Source organism: Equus quagga, chromosome 12 (genome assembly GCF_021613505.1).
Source record: "Equus quagga isolate Etosha38 chromosome 12, UCLA_HA_Equagga_1.0, whole genome shotgun sequence".
NCBI lineage: Eukaryota > Metazoa > Chordata > Mammalia > Perissodactyla > Equidae > Equus > Equus quagga.
Window position 1 is genome coordinate 108,164,071 of NC_060278.1, and position 14,169 is coordinate 108,178,239.

At 33.5% G+C, this 14,169-nt stretch overlaps 1 protein-coding gene across 1 annotated transcript in view; it reads right to left on the minus strand.

Moving 5' to 3' along the window:
- SYCP2 (synaptonemal complex protein 2) overlaps positions 1–14,169 on the minus strand; it is a 78,371-nt gene that overhangs the window by 47,806 nt on the left and 16,396 nt on the right. The window contains exons 7-14 of the mRNA XM_046679046.1: positions 9,563–9,648; positions 8,827–8,912; positions 8,526–8,560; positions 7,520–7,662; positions 7,387–7,439; positions 6,097–6,142; positions 5,455–5,550; positions 2,631–2,691 (exon numbers count right to left, since the gene is read on the minus strand). Coding sequence (XP_046535002.1) covers positions 2,631–2,691; positions 5,455–5,550; positions 6,097–6,142; positions 7,387–7,439; positions 7,520–7,662; positions 8,526–8,560; positions 8,827–8,912; positions 9,563–9,648 — 606 coding nt within the window. The remainder of the gene's footprint in view (positions 1–2,630; positions 2,692–5,454; positions 5,551–6,096; positions 6,143–7,386; positions 7,440–7,519; positions 7,663–8,525; positions 8,561–8,826; positions 8,913–9,562; positions 9,649–14,169) is intronic.

The window sequence follows — 14,169 nt, forward strand, 5'->3', positions numbered from 1 at the left end:
TATTTATCCAAGAGAAACAAAAGGATATATCCACATAGATAATTATACATGAATATTCACAGCAGTATTATATAATAGCTAAAAACTGGGAACATTCCAAATACTCACCAACAGTTGAATGGATAAACAAATACAATGGAATACCACCCAGCAATAAAAGGAATAAACTATTGATGCATGTAACATGGGTGAATCTAAAATACACACACACACAGTGCTAAAAGAAAGTAGCCAGACAAAAATTGCTACATGCTGTATGAGTCCATTTATACAAATTCTAGAAAATGTAAACTCATCCATGGTAGAGAAATCATTAGTGATTGCCTGGGGATGGGATAGGAGAAGGGATGGATAGATTAAAAGGAGCATAAAGAACAGTTGGGGGTGATGTATATGCTAATTAACTTGATTGCCAAGATAGTTTCATGTGTGATGAAAGATATCTACAAAAAATCTTCAGCTAACATCAAGCTTAATGGTCTAATATTGAATGTTCTTCCCTAAGCAAAGATGATGAAGCAGGCAAAGATGACCACTTTTACCACTTCTATTCAGTACTGTACTGGAGGTTCTAGCCATTGCAATAAGACAAAGGCAGAAATAAAGAAAGGGGGGCCGGCCCTGTGGCCAACAGTTAAGTCCGTGCGCTCCGTTGCAGTGGCCCTGGGTTTCCCCAGGTTCAAATCCTGGGCGCTGACATGGCACTGCTCGTCAGGCCACATTGAGGTGGCATCCCACATGACACAACTAGAAGGACGTGCAACTAAGATATACAACCATGTACCAGGGGGATTTGGGGAGATAAAGCAGAAAAAAAAAAGATTGGCAACAGTTGTTAGCTCAGGTGCCAATCTTAAAAAAAAAAAAAAGGAAGGAAGGAAGGGAGGGAGGAAAGAATAAAGGCAGGGAGAGAAGATAGAAAAGGAAAGGAAGGCAGGAAAGAAAGAAGAAAGGAAGTTAATTAAGGAAGGGCATAAGGATCAGAAAGGAAAACGTAAAACCATATCCCTATTTTCAGATTACCTAGAATATCCTCAGGAATCTATACTACAACTGCTGGAACTAAATAGTGACTTTGGCAAGATTGTAGGACACAAGGTAAATATTTTAAAATCAATTGTATTTTTAGATACCAGCAGAAAAAATTTGGAAAAGGAAATTAAAGACAAATTCTATTTACAAGCATATAACCTAAGAATGAAGACTTGCAAATAAGTTCACCAAAGTATTGATAAGACTTCTACACTGAGAACTACAAAACTGTTGATAGAAATTAAAGACCTAAATAAACGGAAAGATCTACCAAGTTCATGGACTGAAACACTATTGTTACAATGTTATTTCTTTCTATATCAGACTACAAACTCAATCATAATTCTGGAAGGCTTTTTGCAGCAATTGATAAGCTAATTCTAAAATTTATGTGGAAATTCAAAAGATTGAGAACTTCCAAAGCAGTCTTAAAAAAAAGCACAATGTTGGAAGACTTACACTATCGGACTTCAAAACTAACTGTAAATCTACACTAATTAAAAGAGTGCGGTACTGGCACAGGGATTGGCAAACATCAATGGAATGGACTACAGCATCAAGAAATAGACCTGCATTTATATCAAGTTATTTGATTTTCAACAAGGGAACCAACGAAATCCAGTGGGGAAAAGAAAGCCTTTTCATCAAATAGTCCTAGAATAACTATATATCCATATGATATAATGAACCTCAACTCCTTTATCACACCATAACCAAATATTAATTTGGGATGGATCATAATCCTAAACATAAGAGCTAAAATCATACAGCTTTTACAGAAAAGTAGGGAACATTTTTGTGACTTGGTACTATTAAAAAATTTTTGGGGTTACACAAAGCAGTAACTATAAAAGAAAAACACTGATCAAGTGGACTTCAAACTTAAACACTTCTCATTAAAGGCACCATTAAGAAAACAAATAAGGAAAATACAGACTGGGAGAAAATACTCACAGAATACATATCTGTCAAAGAATTGATATACAGGATATGTAAGAACCCAAAAAGTAATAAAAAAAGACAGTTCAGCAAAAAATGGACAAAATATTTAAACAGATACTTCAGAAAGGAAGATATATGAATGACCCTTGAGCACAAGAAAAAGTTCTCAATATCACTGGCCACTAGGAAAATGCATATAATACCTATCATGAGATACCACTACATGCCCATTGAAATGACTAAAATATGTCTTGATATCTGAATTTGCAGTGGTACCAGTCTGCCAAGTTGTACAATTTTGTCCTGCAGTTCCAATTACAGTACAATTCCAGTTACAGGAGTGGAGAAACCAGATGTTTGGATCTAATCAAACAAATAGATGGGAGGGCAATAGCTTGAACATACTGACCAGAAAGTGACTGATCACGGGTTTTAGACTAGACAGAGAAGGAAACAAGTACAGGAGGGAGCTGGGAGATAGGCGGAAATGTGGAGTCAGGGAATTTGATGATTTTGAACTATCAAATTTAGGAATGTGAACATATGAAAACATTGATTTTGCTTTCATCAGTCTATTTTGTTTTCCCAGAGAGCATGCAACTTATACTCCAAATGATAAGAATCAAGAAGAGAATCATAGAAAACAAGTTCAATACCTTCAACGCTGTATATTTGTACTTTTTCCTCAGGCACAGTGACTGCTTCCCACTGATGACCCTTTAATTTAAAAACAGGTTTTGACCATAAATAAATAATAATTTAATCCCACTTTAAAGTCTCTTTAAATATCATTTTTAAGTTATACAAACAATATAGGTTATTTTTTATTAAGTATCCCTAACTAACCAGTTGATAGAACACTTCTCTCACTCCATCGATTGATTGCTTAATATATTATACATGTCACATTTAATCTATTCATTCACTCTTAAAAGGAAATGATGGTATTGATTAATTTTATGGTTTCCTATTCTTGATCAAAAAAAGAATGACTATGCATTTATTAGCGGATATCCTTTTCTTAAATGTTACCAAATCCTGTCATTTCTTCCTTTGAAATGTTTTGTGAAATCATACTCATTCCTTAATTCCCACTCATTGATTGTCCTTAGACTCGAACATTGAATGCACAAGAACAATAACCCAAAATGGTTTCCCCTTCCAAATATTTTCATTGAAAATTTGCTTAACTGAATAAAATACTAATGAATTTACAAAAAAATCACAGGAAAAATTAGATACCATTCCTAAAAGATAGGAACTCATCATTTTTCCCATTCAAAACTTATGTCCTGTGAGAGCATCCCCCATCCAGTCACACAAATTTTATTAATCCTTTCTCTTTTTACTACAAACAAATCGCCACATCTGCTCAACTCTACCTCCTTTCAAGTTTTTCTGGAATCTATCCATTTCCATCCATCCCCACTGGTCACTTTCTGAAACCATGCCACCATGATTTCTCACCTGGATTATTGCAAAAGTCTCCTAACTGCATCTGGTCTTGTCCCTTTTTAATCCATTCTCCCCACCAGAAGAATCTTTTATATGAATGTGATCCTCAGTGCCTAGCATATATCTGGCACATAGTAAGTTCTTAATAAACATTCATTGAATTGATGTTTCCTCCTACTTATAATCCTTCTTTGGCTCCACTTTGCCTTATTTCTTTCCAATCTCCTTCACACTCTATGCGCTAACCATCCTATCACATCTTCCTTTGAATATTATATTTATTCATTCTTGCAATAAATATGAGCCCTGGAATAACTATAAATGAGAAAAGACAGGTTCTTGATATCATGCATCTTGTATTCTATGGGGGGGAGGAACAGACAACAAACAACAAATAAACAAAATTATTTTAAGAAGCAATAACTACTATAAAGGAAATAAAACAGGAAAATGTGATATAATGTGGCTGGGAGGCTACTTTAGATTGGTTACCAGAGTATATCTCTATAAGGAGGTGATATTTATGTTGAAATCCAAATGGGAAGGAGTAAAGATGCAAAGATCTGGAGGACATTTCTAGGCAGAAGAACCAGCAAGTAAAAAGCCTTGAAATGGACATGATCTGTGTTAGAAGAATAGAAAAAACTGAATGTGGCTGGAACATAGCAAGCATAGAGAATGGTCTGAGATGTCACAGAAATAGCCAGGGGCCAGATCATAAAGACCCTCATATGCCATGTTAAAGAGACAAAAGAAGAGTTTTAAGAAGCCACTAATGGAGAATGGCTTCTAGGAGAGTAAGAGAGAATACAGAGAGAAAGTACTACTGCTAGAGAAATCCAGAGGATTAAATATATTTTGGGGGAAGAAGAATCTCCCAGCATCTCTAGATCAATGTCTGGAACGTAGAAGGCATTTAACACTTACAAATGCATTTTATACTATCCCTGTCATTTATAATACTATAATTGCTTATTTTGTTGTCTGAATCATCCATTAGACCAAACTGAGTGAAAACAGGAGCTACATCAATCCTATTCTACACTCTTCTTTCAAAATGAAAGTCCAGTTCCTGAAGAAAATCCACTTAAAAATACTCCTACAAACCCTGTAGGAATAAATACACTAATGAAAACTGTCAGTGCCCTTGAGAAGCAGTGCTAGTATCTGGAACTCAGTTTTAATTAAGCATTCTAAAAAAGTATCCTAAAGTAAAAAGAAAGAAAGGTATGTGGAATTCCTAAGAGGTATTTGGTTAGTGTTCATCTATAAAGAGTTTACCTGGAATAAGAAAGCAGGATTTTACAAAAGACAGACTGAAAAAACTAAAGCCAATGCAGATCAACTCTTAGTCAGATTTTGGCAAAGTGACTATACAGTTTGAGACAGAAGTATGCCAATGTACCAAATATTAAGTGGTAGCTATTTGGAAACAATGGCTCAAGAATTTTCCTCAGGTTCAAAGGAGGTCATTAGAAAATACACTATCTGGATGGAAGGTTTAAATATATCTATAATAGAGCACAGAAAGAAAAGAACTAAAATTCGCTTCCAAATATTACTGTAAGAATCAATCCCTCACTATTTTCAAACAGAATGTTTTATGAAGAAGTTAAGATCACTTGTCATTATTTGTTAATGTTATTTTTAACTGAATGCCTCTGTATTTGAGTAACTGTTGTCTTTTCTAGATTCAATTCACTTCATGTGAATGAAATGAATGTTCACGTGAATGTTAAAATTTATCTGTCATTAACATGTAATTGATTTCTCAAGAGCTTATGTCAAAAAACTAGTATTAAAATTTAGCATTAATTTTTCTGTTGCAATAAAACACTAGAAATAATTTTCATTTCTAGTTAGTTTGATAGGTTACCACGCTAATCAAAACTACTAGAGCTAAAACTAAAATATACTAAAACAGCTAGAAAAATAAAGATACAAAGAAGTCTACATTCTTAAATTAAGACATTTTATATATACATATACACACATATAATATGGTACAGAGGGAAGAAAGCTCACATCATTATCTCCAGCAATGTAGAATGATAGACTCTGGCTCCCAAGATTAAAATCTATCCAAAATTCTTCAAGTTTTTCATCTGACGGTATCTGTAGCTAACAAAATAAACATATAAAACAAGTATATAATATGCTTTTAAAAGTGACATCATAAAATTATGATCATGTTATATTCATGGTGGAAGTATCCTTTTCTTAAAGAAAAGAGTATAGCTGGAAGGTGAGGGAAGATAAAGAGCAGAGATGTATAACATTTAAATCAATTTCGAAACAATCAAAAGAAATGCTGCTTTAATATTTCACACAGAAATTACCTAGATCCAAGGAATCACAAATATTCGAAGTGCAAAAACAGGTTGAAAGTATTAGTTTGAATATATTCATGAATGATAAATCAATAATGGACTTGATTAAGGAAACAGAAGAAAATTTGAAGAAGTACAGCTTTTGTATTTCAGTTATCCTTGGCTACAAATTTGCCACTTCATAAAATGTCACAGATACAGAACCCTAGACCAGCTGTATTTGTGATGTAATTATGACTATTTTTAATGTTGTCAATTTGTAATGTATAATTCACTTGACCCTAGCATCAAAATTCATCCAATAACTAAAACAAGATATGTTAAATTTAAAACCTACCTCATATTTATCAAGAAATGCTGATAAACAAGGAAATGTAAAGACCCTGAAATTAAAAGCAGTTTGAGTTAAAGAAAAATTTAATAAGCCTTGATAGCATAATCTTGACTAGCCATAGAAATCACGCCCAGGATCGAAAGTAAATCAGGCAGTGGTCATAACAACTTAAATAAAATCATATCTCCTTCTTTATTAGTTTTTAAAAATAAGAGTTTAATGGAGATTTGTTTTTGTAGAAGAAAAGCATATTACTTTAGAGATACTATTCAACCTACCTTTTTGACTAAAGTGATTGCACCAAATTACTTTTTGTGCTTTTGACTATGAGCAAAGATTCCTAATTTAGCTTATACTATTAATATAATGGAAGTTCCCATAGGACATAGATGGGAAAAGAAGACTGGAAGTGAATAATACTGCTAATAAAACTGGCTGAATTCATTGAATGCTTTCCTGGTCAGATACTATTATAAGCACTTAGCATATAATAATCTCATTTAATCTTCACAACAAACATATAAAGTAGGTATTATTAGTATTCTTATTTTACAGCTAAGGAAACTGAGTCAAATAAGGTTAAATAAATTGACCAATGTTAGAATAGAAGAGGGAAAGATATGATTCACATCCATAGTATGATTCCTTACACTTAACCCTCATCTTATCTTTTATTTCCCTGTAAGTAAATGGGAACTTATTCATCCAATGTGTCCTGAGCATCTATAAGGTGCCAGGCATTGCACTGCAAATACTGTTCTTTTGTCATCATCAAAAGTGATCAAAATTTACATTACCTATCCTTCCATGCCCATTCCCAAGATTAAAGAACCTCAGAAAGAACATCCCTAAGTATGTTAAATATAAAAGAAGATGATTTTTGTTTGCTATATATTTTTTTACAGTATGTGGATAAAGGAGGTAGGTCAAGTAATACTTATACCAAGATTTTTATTATTCTCCAAACACTAAATTTATAACGTATATGCAATTCTGAAACATGGAAAACCAATTTTAGAAATTCAAAGTTATTAGTTAATATTAATTAAACAAAAATGTATTTTTTCCTCTAAAATATACAAAGCAAAATATGACCCGTGGAGGATTATTTTAGCCAACCAGTGTAGTAATTTCCTACATGGTGTTACAGTAAGATATTGTTTTAAATATCCATGGACATTTACACTCCAACATAACAGAACAAAGTTACATTTTTAAAAGTTCACCATCGTGTGCTCCCTTCTTGAGCTCATTTTTTTATCAGTAAATGGTTGTATCCCGCATTACATTTACCTTCTCTTGTCTCCAAGCATGCCATTTACAAGGTTGAGAAATATCCTGCAATCCTAATTTAAAAAAAGAGACTTTTAAAAAGCATAGTAATTTAAAGAAACTGTTATTAATTTGTTATTTTTATACTACTTACTGTTTCAAATTCAGAGTCTTTAATTCCTTTAAATGCATTAGCAATAAAATCCATTGAAAACCACTGACATTCCAGTTCCTGTCTTTGTTTTTCTGTCGTCATTCTACATAAAGCTTCTACGATACCTACTTGTAAGTCATAATCTTCAAAAAAAAAAAAAAGTGTTAATGTATTATTTGAAATTATGCTACCTAAGAGTTTCTATAGTCAATATCTTTTATAAAGTATTAGAACAAGCAAGAGAAATAAGGAAAATATTAGTGTAATTTACCCATTGTTTGCCATTTTCTTCCTATGGATTAGAAATATCTCATCATTACAGGAATGAATACAGCTCAAATAACAAAATAAGTTTAATAAAAAAGAAGGAAGGAGTGAGAATGTTTTTTAAAAGGATATTTCAAAGAAACTCCTAAATATTCAAAGACTCTGCCTTTCCATTATTATTAGAGTTGAGAAATGCAAAATAACTCAATGGTCTATAAATCACAGAAATCTTTGTTTTCCTTTTGTGTAATATGATGTTTACAGTTATTCCAAAATACTTTAAGCCAGTGGTTTATTCTATAGGTAAATCACTACATCAAAATCTCATATGAAACTTAAGAAAGAGAATCTGAGTTCTTTTAATAAATGTTCGTTTAAAAACAAATCTTTCAATCCCAAGAATACCAAACCTCATAATTTTATAAAACACCATTTGAGGAATTTCTTAGCAAAAATAATTCAAATCTATGGGAAAATTAAGTTATTATTCATAAATCTACCATTAGGGACAAATTATATTTGACAACTCCTATTGTCATGCTTAATTATTATTTGAGTTCCACAGATATTTATCATTTAATTACTTAGTAATTAAAATTGCTTGATTGTACAGTTTATAATTCTCTCACATAACCTCACTACATTACAACATCAATGTTATTTTGACTAAAGAGATATCATATTCTATTAATAAATTTGGAATAGTTTCAAATATGAACATTTTGAGAAACATACTTACCTCCAGCATCTAAAATCCTTTCTCCCATACTACTCCTGTGAATCAAAATAAAAGATTATATACTATACTACTATCAATTAAATAGAAAGCCCATACGTTTGGGGGAAAATAATTTCACTAACATTTACAATTGGCTAGCATCACTTCTGAAGAAAACATATCCATAAATTATATTAGAAACTTAGAACTGTTCATCAGTTTTAACAGTTAATGCAATTCATGGTTGCCTTATTGCCTGATAAAACATACTTTAATTCTTGACTTGAACCACTAATTAAAGCAATATAGTACAAATTATTACATGAGAATTAACATTTCTTGGTTAGAGAGTATTTTCCTGGCATCTTCAGGCATTTTGTCAAGCATAGCATTCATTCTTTTTAGAGTCTAGAAAAGAAAAAAAGATAATCCATTAACTTTATATATTCAGTGAAACATTAAATATTTAGAGAAATATTCTAGGTACATAAACTTAGAAGTCTATTTTTTGTCTTAATCACAGAATTTTATACAAGGAATGGAGAAGGGTAGAGGAAAGAATATAAAGTATAAAATAGTGAATACAATAAAACATAAAATACAGGATATCAAAAATAAATATACCATGATTCCTGTACTTAAAGAAGTTATACTCTTTGCAATATGACATATGTTTATTACTACTCTAAGAACTAAGGAAGCAAAAAATATTGCCTTATTATTTGTTCTTATGTTTATATACATGTACACATATATATATACACTAATAAAGGTTATCTTTAGCATTTAAATACTTAAGAACTCCTAAAATCTGGATGGTATAATTTATTTTCACATGAACTATATATATACATAAACCCTTATGATTATGAATTTTCAATAAATATTTAGTCAATATATTAATCCTGTCAGGTAACAAATTGTTAAGACAATAGAAATACACTACAGGATAATTTAGTGCCAAGATAAAATAATTATTCAATTTGATGAATTGCTACCAAATTTTCTCCACTTTCTCATTTTTAGGTTTTAAAAGAAAATCTAACAAATGAGTTTACCTCCTGCTGAATACAAATATTCACTCTTGAGTCAATAACCAGGGCACAAATTCGAGGTACGAAACTTTCCACTACTTGTCTTTTACCTGGATAAAAGTGTTAAATTATTGATAAATGTGTATTTTAAATTATTTTAAATGGCAATATTTTCTTATATGAGTTAATGGAAAGGATGTACTAGTTCAGTTCAGAAGAAGGCCCACCGACTGGCCTGGGCTCAGGAAGCATGAAATTCAGTCCTGGTTCTGTCACTTACTAGCCATGTGGCTTTGAAAAAAAAACATTCAACGGATGTGACTGACCTTAATTCTGGCAAAAGAATAACTCCAGATCCAGCTTCTTCTTTCAGGCACATAAGGCAGTATTACTTTTTTGGATGAAATAAATACAGTCAAAAGTGGAAACTTCTATTTTGAGGTTTTTGTGAAAACTGGCCTCATTACTTTATAGTCATACCTCAAAAATTCCATAATGGCCCTCAAACACCTCTCAACCTCATGAAGATCTAAATGGCTATAGCTATTTCTAAAAGTTAACCCTATTCTCAAAACAAAGGTTTCTTAATACTAAATATATTCAGAGAAATTGGCCATGTGCTATTTCATAATGCAAATTTTAAAAATAATTTTAAATAATGGCAATACTGCAACAGAACTGTACCACTTTCCAAAGTGACTATACTGAAAGAAAAAAAATCACTCAATTAGGTGAAAAGATATAATGATTTACTTAAAAAACAACAACAGCTGGATCACTTTATAATCATTGGTGCTTTAGAACTGTTTTCTCCCCTAAAAACTTAAGAACCTAGACTAGATTGCTATGTTAATTCCAAAGAAATCAATGAAAAGGGAGCGTTAACTATTATTGAAATAAACAGCAATGGATCTTTTAAAACTTTTTGGGAGAGTGTGTCAGCATTACGGCAGAGTGAGCTCTTCCTTTAGTCTCTCCCACCAAGATAAACCAAAAAAGACATTCATAAACCAACAGAGGACTTGCACTCAAAACAATAGCTGTCTGAGAGATCCACACAACCATATGTGTGAAGATGGGGTGCTGGACCCCACAGGAGGCAGTGGAGGAGGTAAGGAGATCTCCTCTCCCTCCCCAGCAGCAGTGATCTAGGGCACAGGACCTCATGTGGCACTGGGCACATGACTCTGAGAGGAGAAGGGGAAAAGGGCAGCCCACCACAGGAATGCTTTCACTCCTGGAGTTGCCTCCCCGCCAATCAGAAATGCTGGAGAAGAAGAATACAATGAAAGAGATTTTAAAAATCTAGAATCCTTAAACAATAGATGTGATATTATGGAGGAAAGAATTAGTAATTTAGAGGACATAAATAAAAAATGCTTCAGGTGGAGGAGGAGAGAGAACTAAGACTAAAAAGAAATGAAGAAATTCTCCAGAGAACTATCTGACTCAATTAGGAAATGCGACATAAGGATTACAGGTATTCCAGAGGGAGAAGAAGGGGAAAAAAGAGGAGAGAGCTTATTCAAAGAAATAATAACTGAGAACTTCCCAAACCTAGAGAAGGAGCTGGAATTACATATAAAGGAAACCAATAGAACTCCTAAGTATATCAGTGTAAACAGACCTTCTCCAAGGCATATATGAGGAAAACTGGCAAAAGTCAGAGACAAAAATATTAAGGCCAGCAAGGTAAAGAAAACAACCTACAAAGGAACCCCTATCAGGCTTTCAGCAGATTTCTCAACAGATATCTTACAGGCTAGGAGAAAGTAGAATGATATATTCAAAATTCTGAAAGACAAAAACCATCTGCCAAGAATACTCTACCCAGCGAAAATATCCTTCAGATACGATGCAGAAATAAAAATTTTTCAAGATAAACAAAAGCTGAGAGAATTCATTGCCTCAAGATGCCCCCCCACAACAGGAAATGATCAAGAAGGCCCTCATATCTGAAAAAAGAAAGACAGGGTTTACAAAGCCTTGAGCAAGGAGATAGACAAAATCAGAAAATTTCAACTATCAGAACAGGTTAGCAAACAATTATACCATTAAAGATAAAGGGAAGGAAAGCATTAATTGACAAGATCCAACATCCATTTATGATAAAAACGGTCAGTAAAATCAATATAGAAGGAAAGTACTTCAACACAATAAAGGCCAAATATGACAAACTCACTGCCAACATCATAACTCAACGGTGGAAAAATGAAAGCCATCCCTCTGGGAACAGGAACAAGACAAGGGTGCCCACTGTCACCACTCTTATTCAACACAGTACTGGAGGTTTGGGCCAGAGCAATTAGAGAAGAAAAATAAATAAAAGGTATCCAAATTGGCAAGGAAGAAATGAAACTCTCGCTGTTTGCAGATGACATGATTCTACATATAGAAAACCCTAAAGAATCCATCAGAAAACTATTTGAAATAATGAACAACTACAGAAAAGTTGCAGGGTACAAAATCAACTTACAAAAATCCGTTACATTTCTATACTCTAATCACAAACTAACAGAAAGAGAACTCAAGAATACAATCCTGGGGGCCCGCTGAGTGGTAAGTTTGTGTGCTCTGCTTCACTGCCCTGGTTGAGATCCTGGGCATGGACCTACACTCTGCTCACAAAGCCATGCTGTGGCGGTGACCCACACAGAAGAACTACAGTGACCTGCAACTAGGATATACAACTATGTACTGGGGCTTTGGGGAGGGGGAAAAAAAAGAATACAATCTCATCTACAATTGCAACAAAAAGAATAAAATATCTATGAATAAATTTAACCAAGGAGGTGAAAGATGTATGCAATGAAAACTATAAGACGTTATTGAAAGAAATTGATGATGACAGAAAGAAATGGGAAGATATTCCATGCACATGGATTGGAAGAATATAAACATAGTTAAAAATAAAAATAGTTAAAAAGTCCATACTACCAAAAGCAATCTACAGATTCAATGCAATCCCAATCAGAATCTAAATGACACTCTTCATGGAAATAGAACAAAGAATCCTGAAATTCTTATGGGGTAACAAAAGAACCTGAATAGCTAAAGAAGTCCTGAGAAAAAAGAACAAAGCTAGAGGCATCACAATCCCTGACTTCAAAATATACTACAAAGCTATAGTAATCAAAACAACATGGCACTGGTACAAAAACAGACACACAGATCAATGGAACAGAATTGAAAGCCCAGAAATAAAACCACATGTCTACAGACAGCTAATCTTCGACAAAGGAGCCAAGAACATACAATGGAGAAAGGAAAGTCTCTTCAATAAACTGTGCTGGGAAAACTGGACATGCAAAAGAATGAAAGTAGACCACTATTTTACACCATACACAAAAATTAACTTAAAATGGATTAAAGACTTGAATGCAAGATCTGAAACCATAAAACTCCTAGATGAAAATATAAGCAGTGCACTTTTTGACATTAGTCTTAGAAGGATCTTTTCAAATATCATGTACAGTTTGGCAAGGGAAACAAAAGAAAAAATAAACAAATGGGACTACAACAGACTAAAGAGTTTCTGCAAGGCAAAGAAAACCATGAACAAAACAAAAACACAACCCACTAAGTGGGAGAAAATATTTGCAAATCATATATCTGACAAGGGGTTAATTTCCAAAATATATAAAGAACTTGTACAACTCAACAACAAAAAAACAAACCTGATCAAAAAATTGGCAAAAGTACGAACAGACATGTTTCCAAAGAAGATATGCAGATGGCCCAAAGGCACATGAAAAGATGTTCAACATCACTAATAATTAGGGAAATGCAAATCAAAACTACAATGAGATATCACCTTATACCTGTTAGAATGGCTATGATTACCAAGACAAAAAATAACAAATGTTGGAGAGGATGTGGAGAAAACGGAACCCTCGTACACTGCTGGTGGGAATGCAAACTGGTGCAGCCACTACGGAAAACAGTATGGAGATTTCTCAAAAACTTAAAAATAGAAATGCCATATGACCCAGCTATCCCACTACACATATTTATCCAAAGAACTTGAAATCAAGAATTCAAAGAGACTTATGCACCCCTGTCCATTGCAGCAGTATTCACAATAGCCACAACGTGGAAGAAACCCAAGTGCCCATCGACTGATGATTGGATAAAGAAGATATGGTATATATATACAATGGAATACTACTCAGCCATAAAAAAAGACAAAATCCAGGGCTGGCCCAATGGCTGAGTGGTTAAGTTCACATGCTCTGCTTCAGTACCCTGGGGTTCGCTAGTTCAGATCCTGGGCATGGACCTACACACTACTCATCAAACCATGCTGTGGCAGCATCCCACACAGAAGAGCTAGAATGACTTACAAAAAAGGATATCCGACTCTGTACTGGGGCTTTGGGGAGGAAATAAAACAAAAAAAGAGGAAGAATGGCAACAGATGTTCACTCAGGGTCAATCTTCCTCACCAAAAAAAAAAAAGAAAAAAGAAAAAATTGTCCCATTTGCAACAACATGGATGGACCTTAAGGGTATTAAGCAAAATAAGCCAGGCAGAGAAAGATAAACACCACATGATTTCACTCATAGATGGAAGATAGATAAACACATGGACAGAGAGAACAGTTTAGTGTTTATCAGAGGGGAAGGAGGTT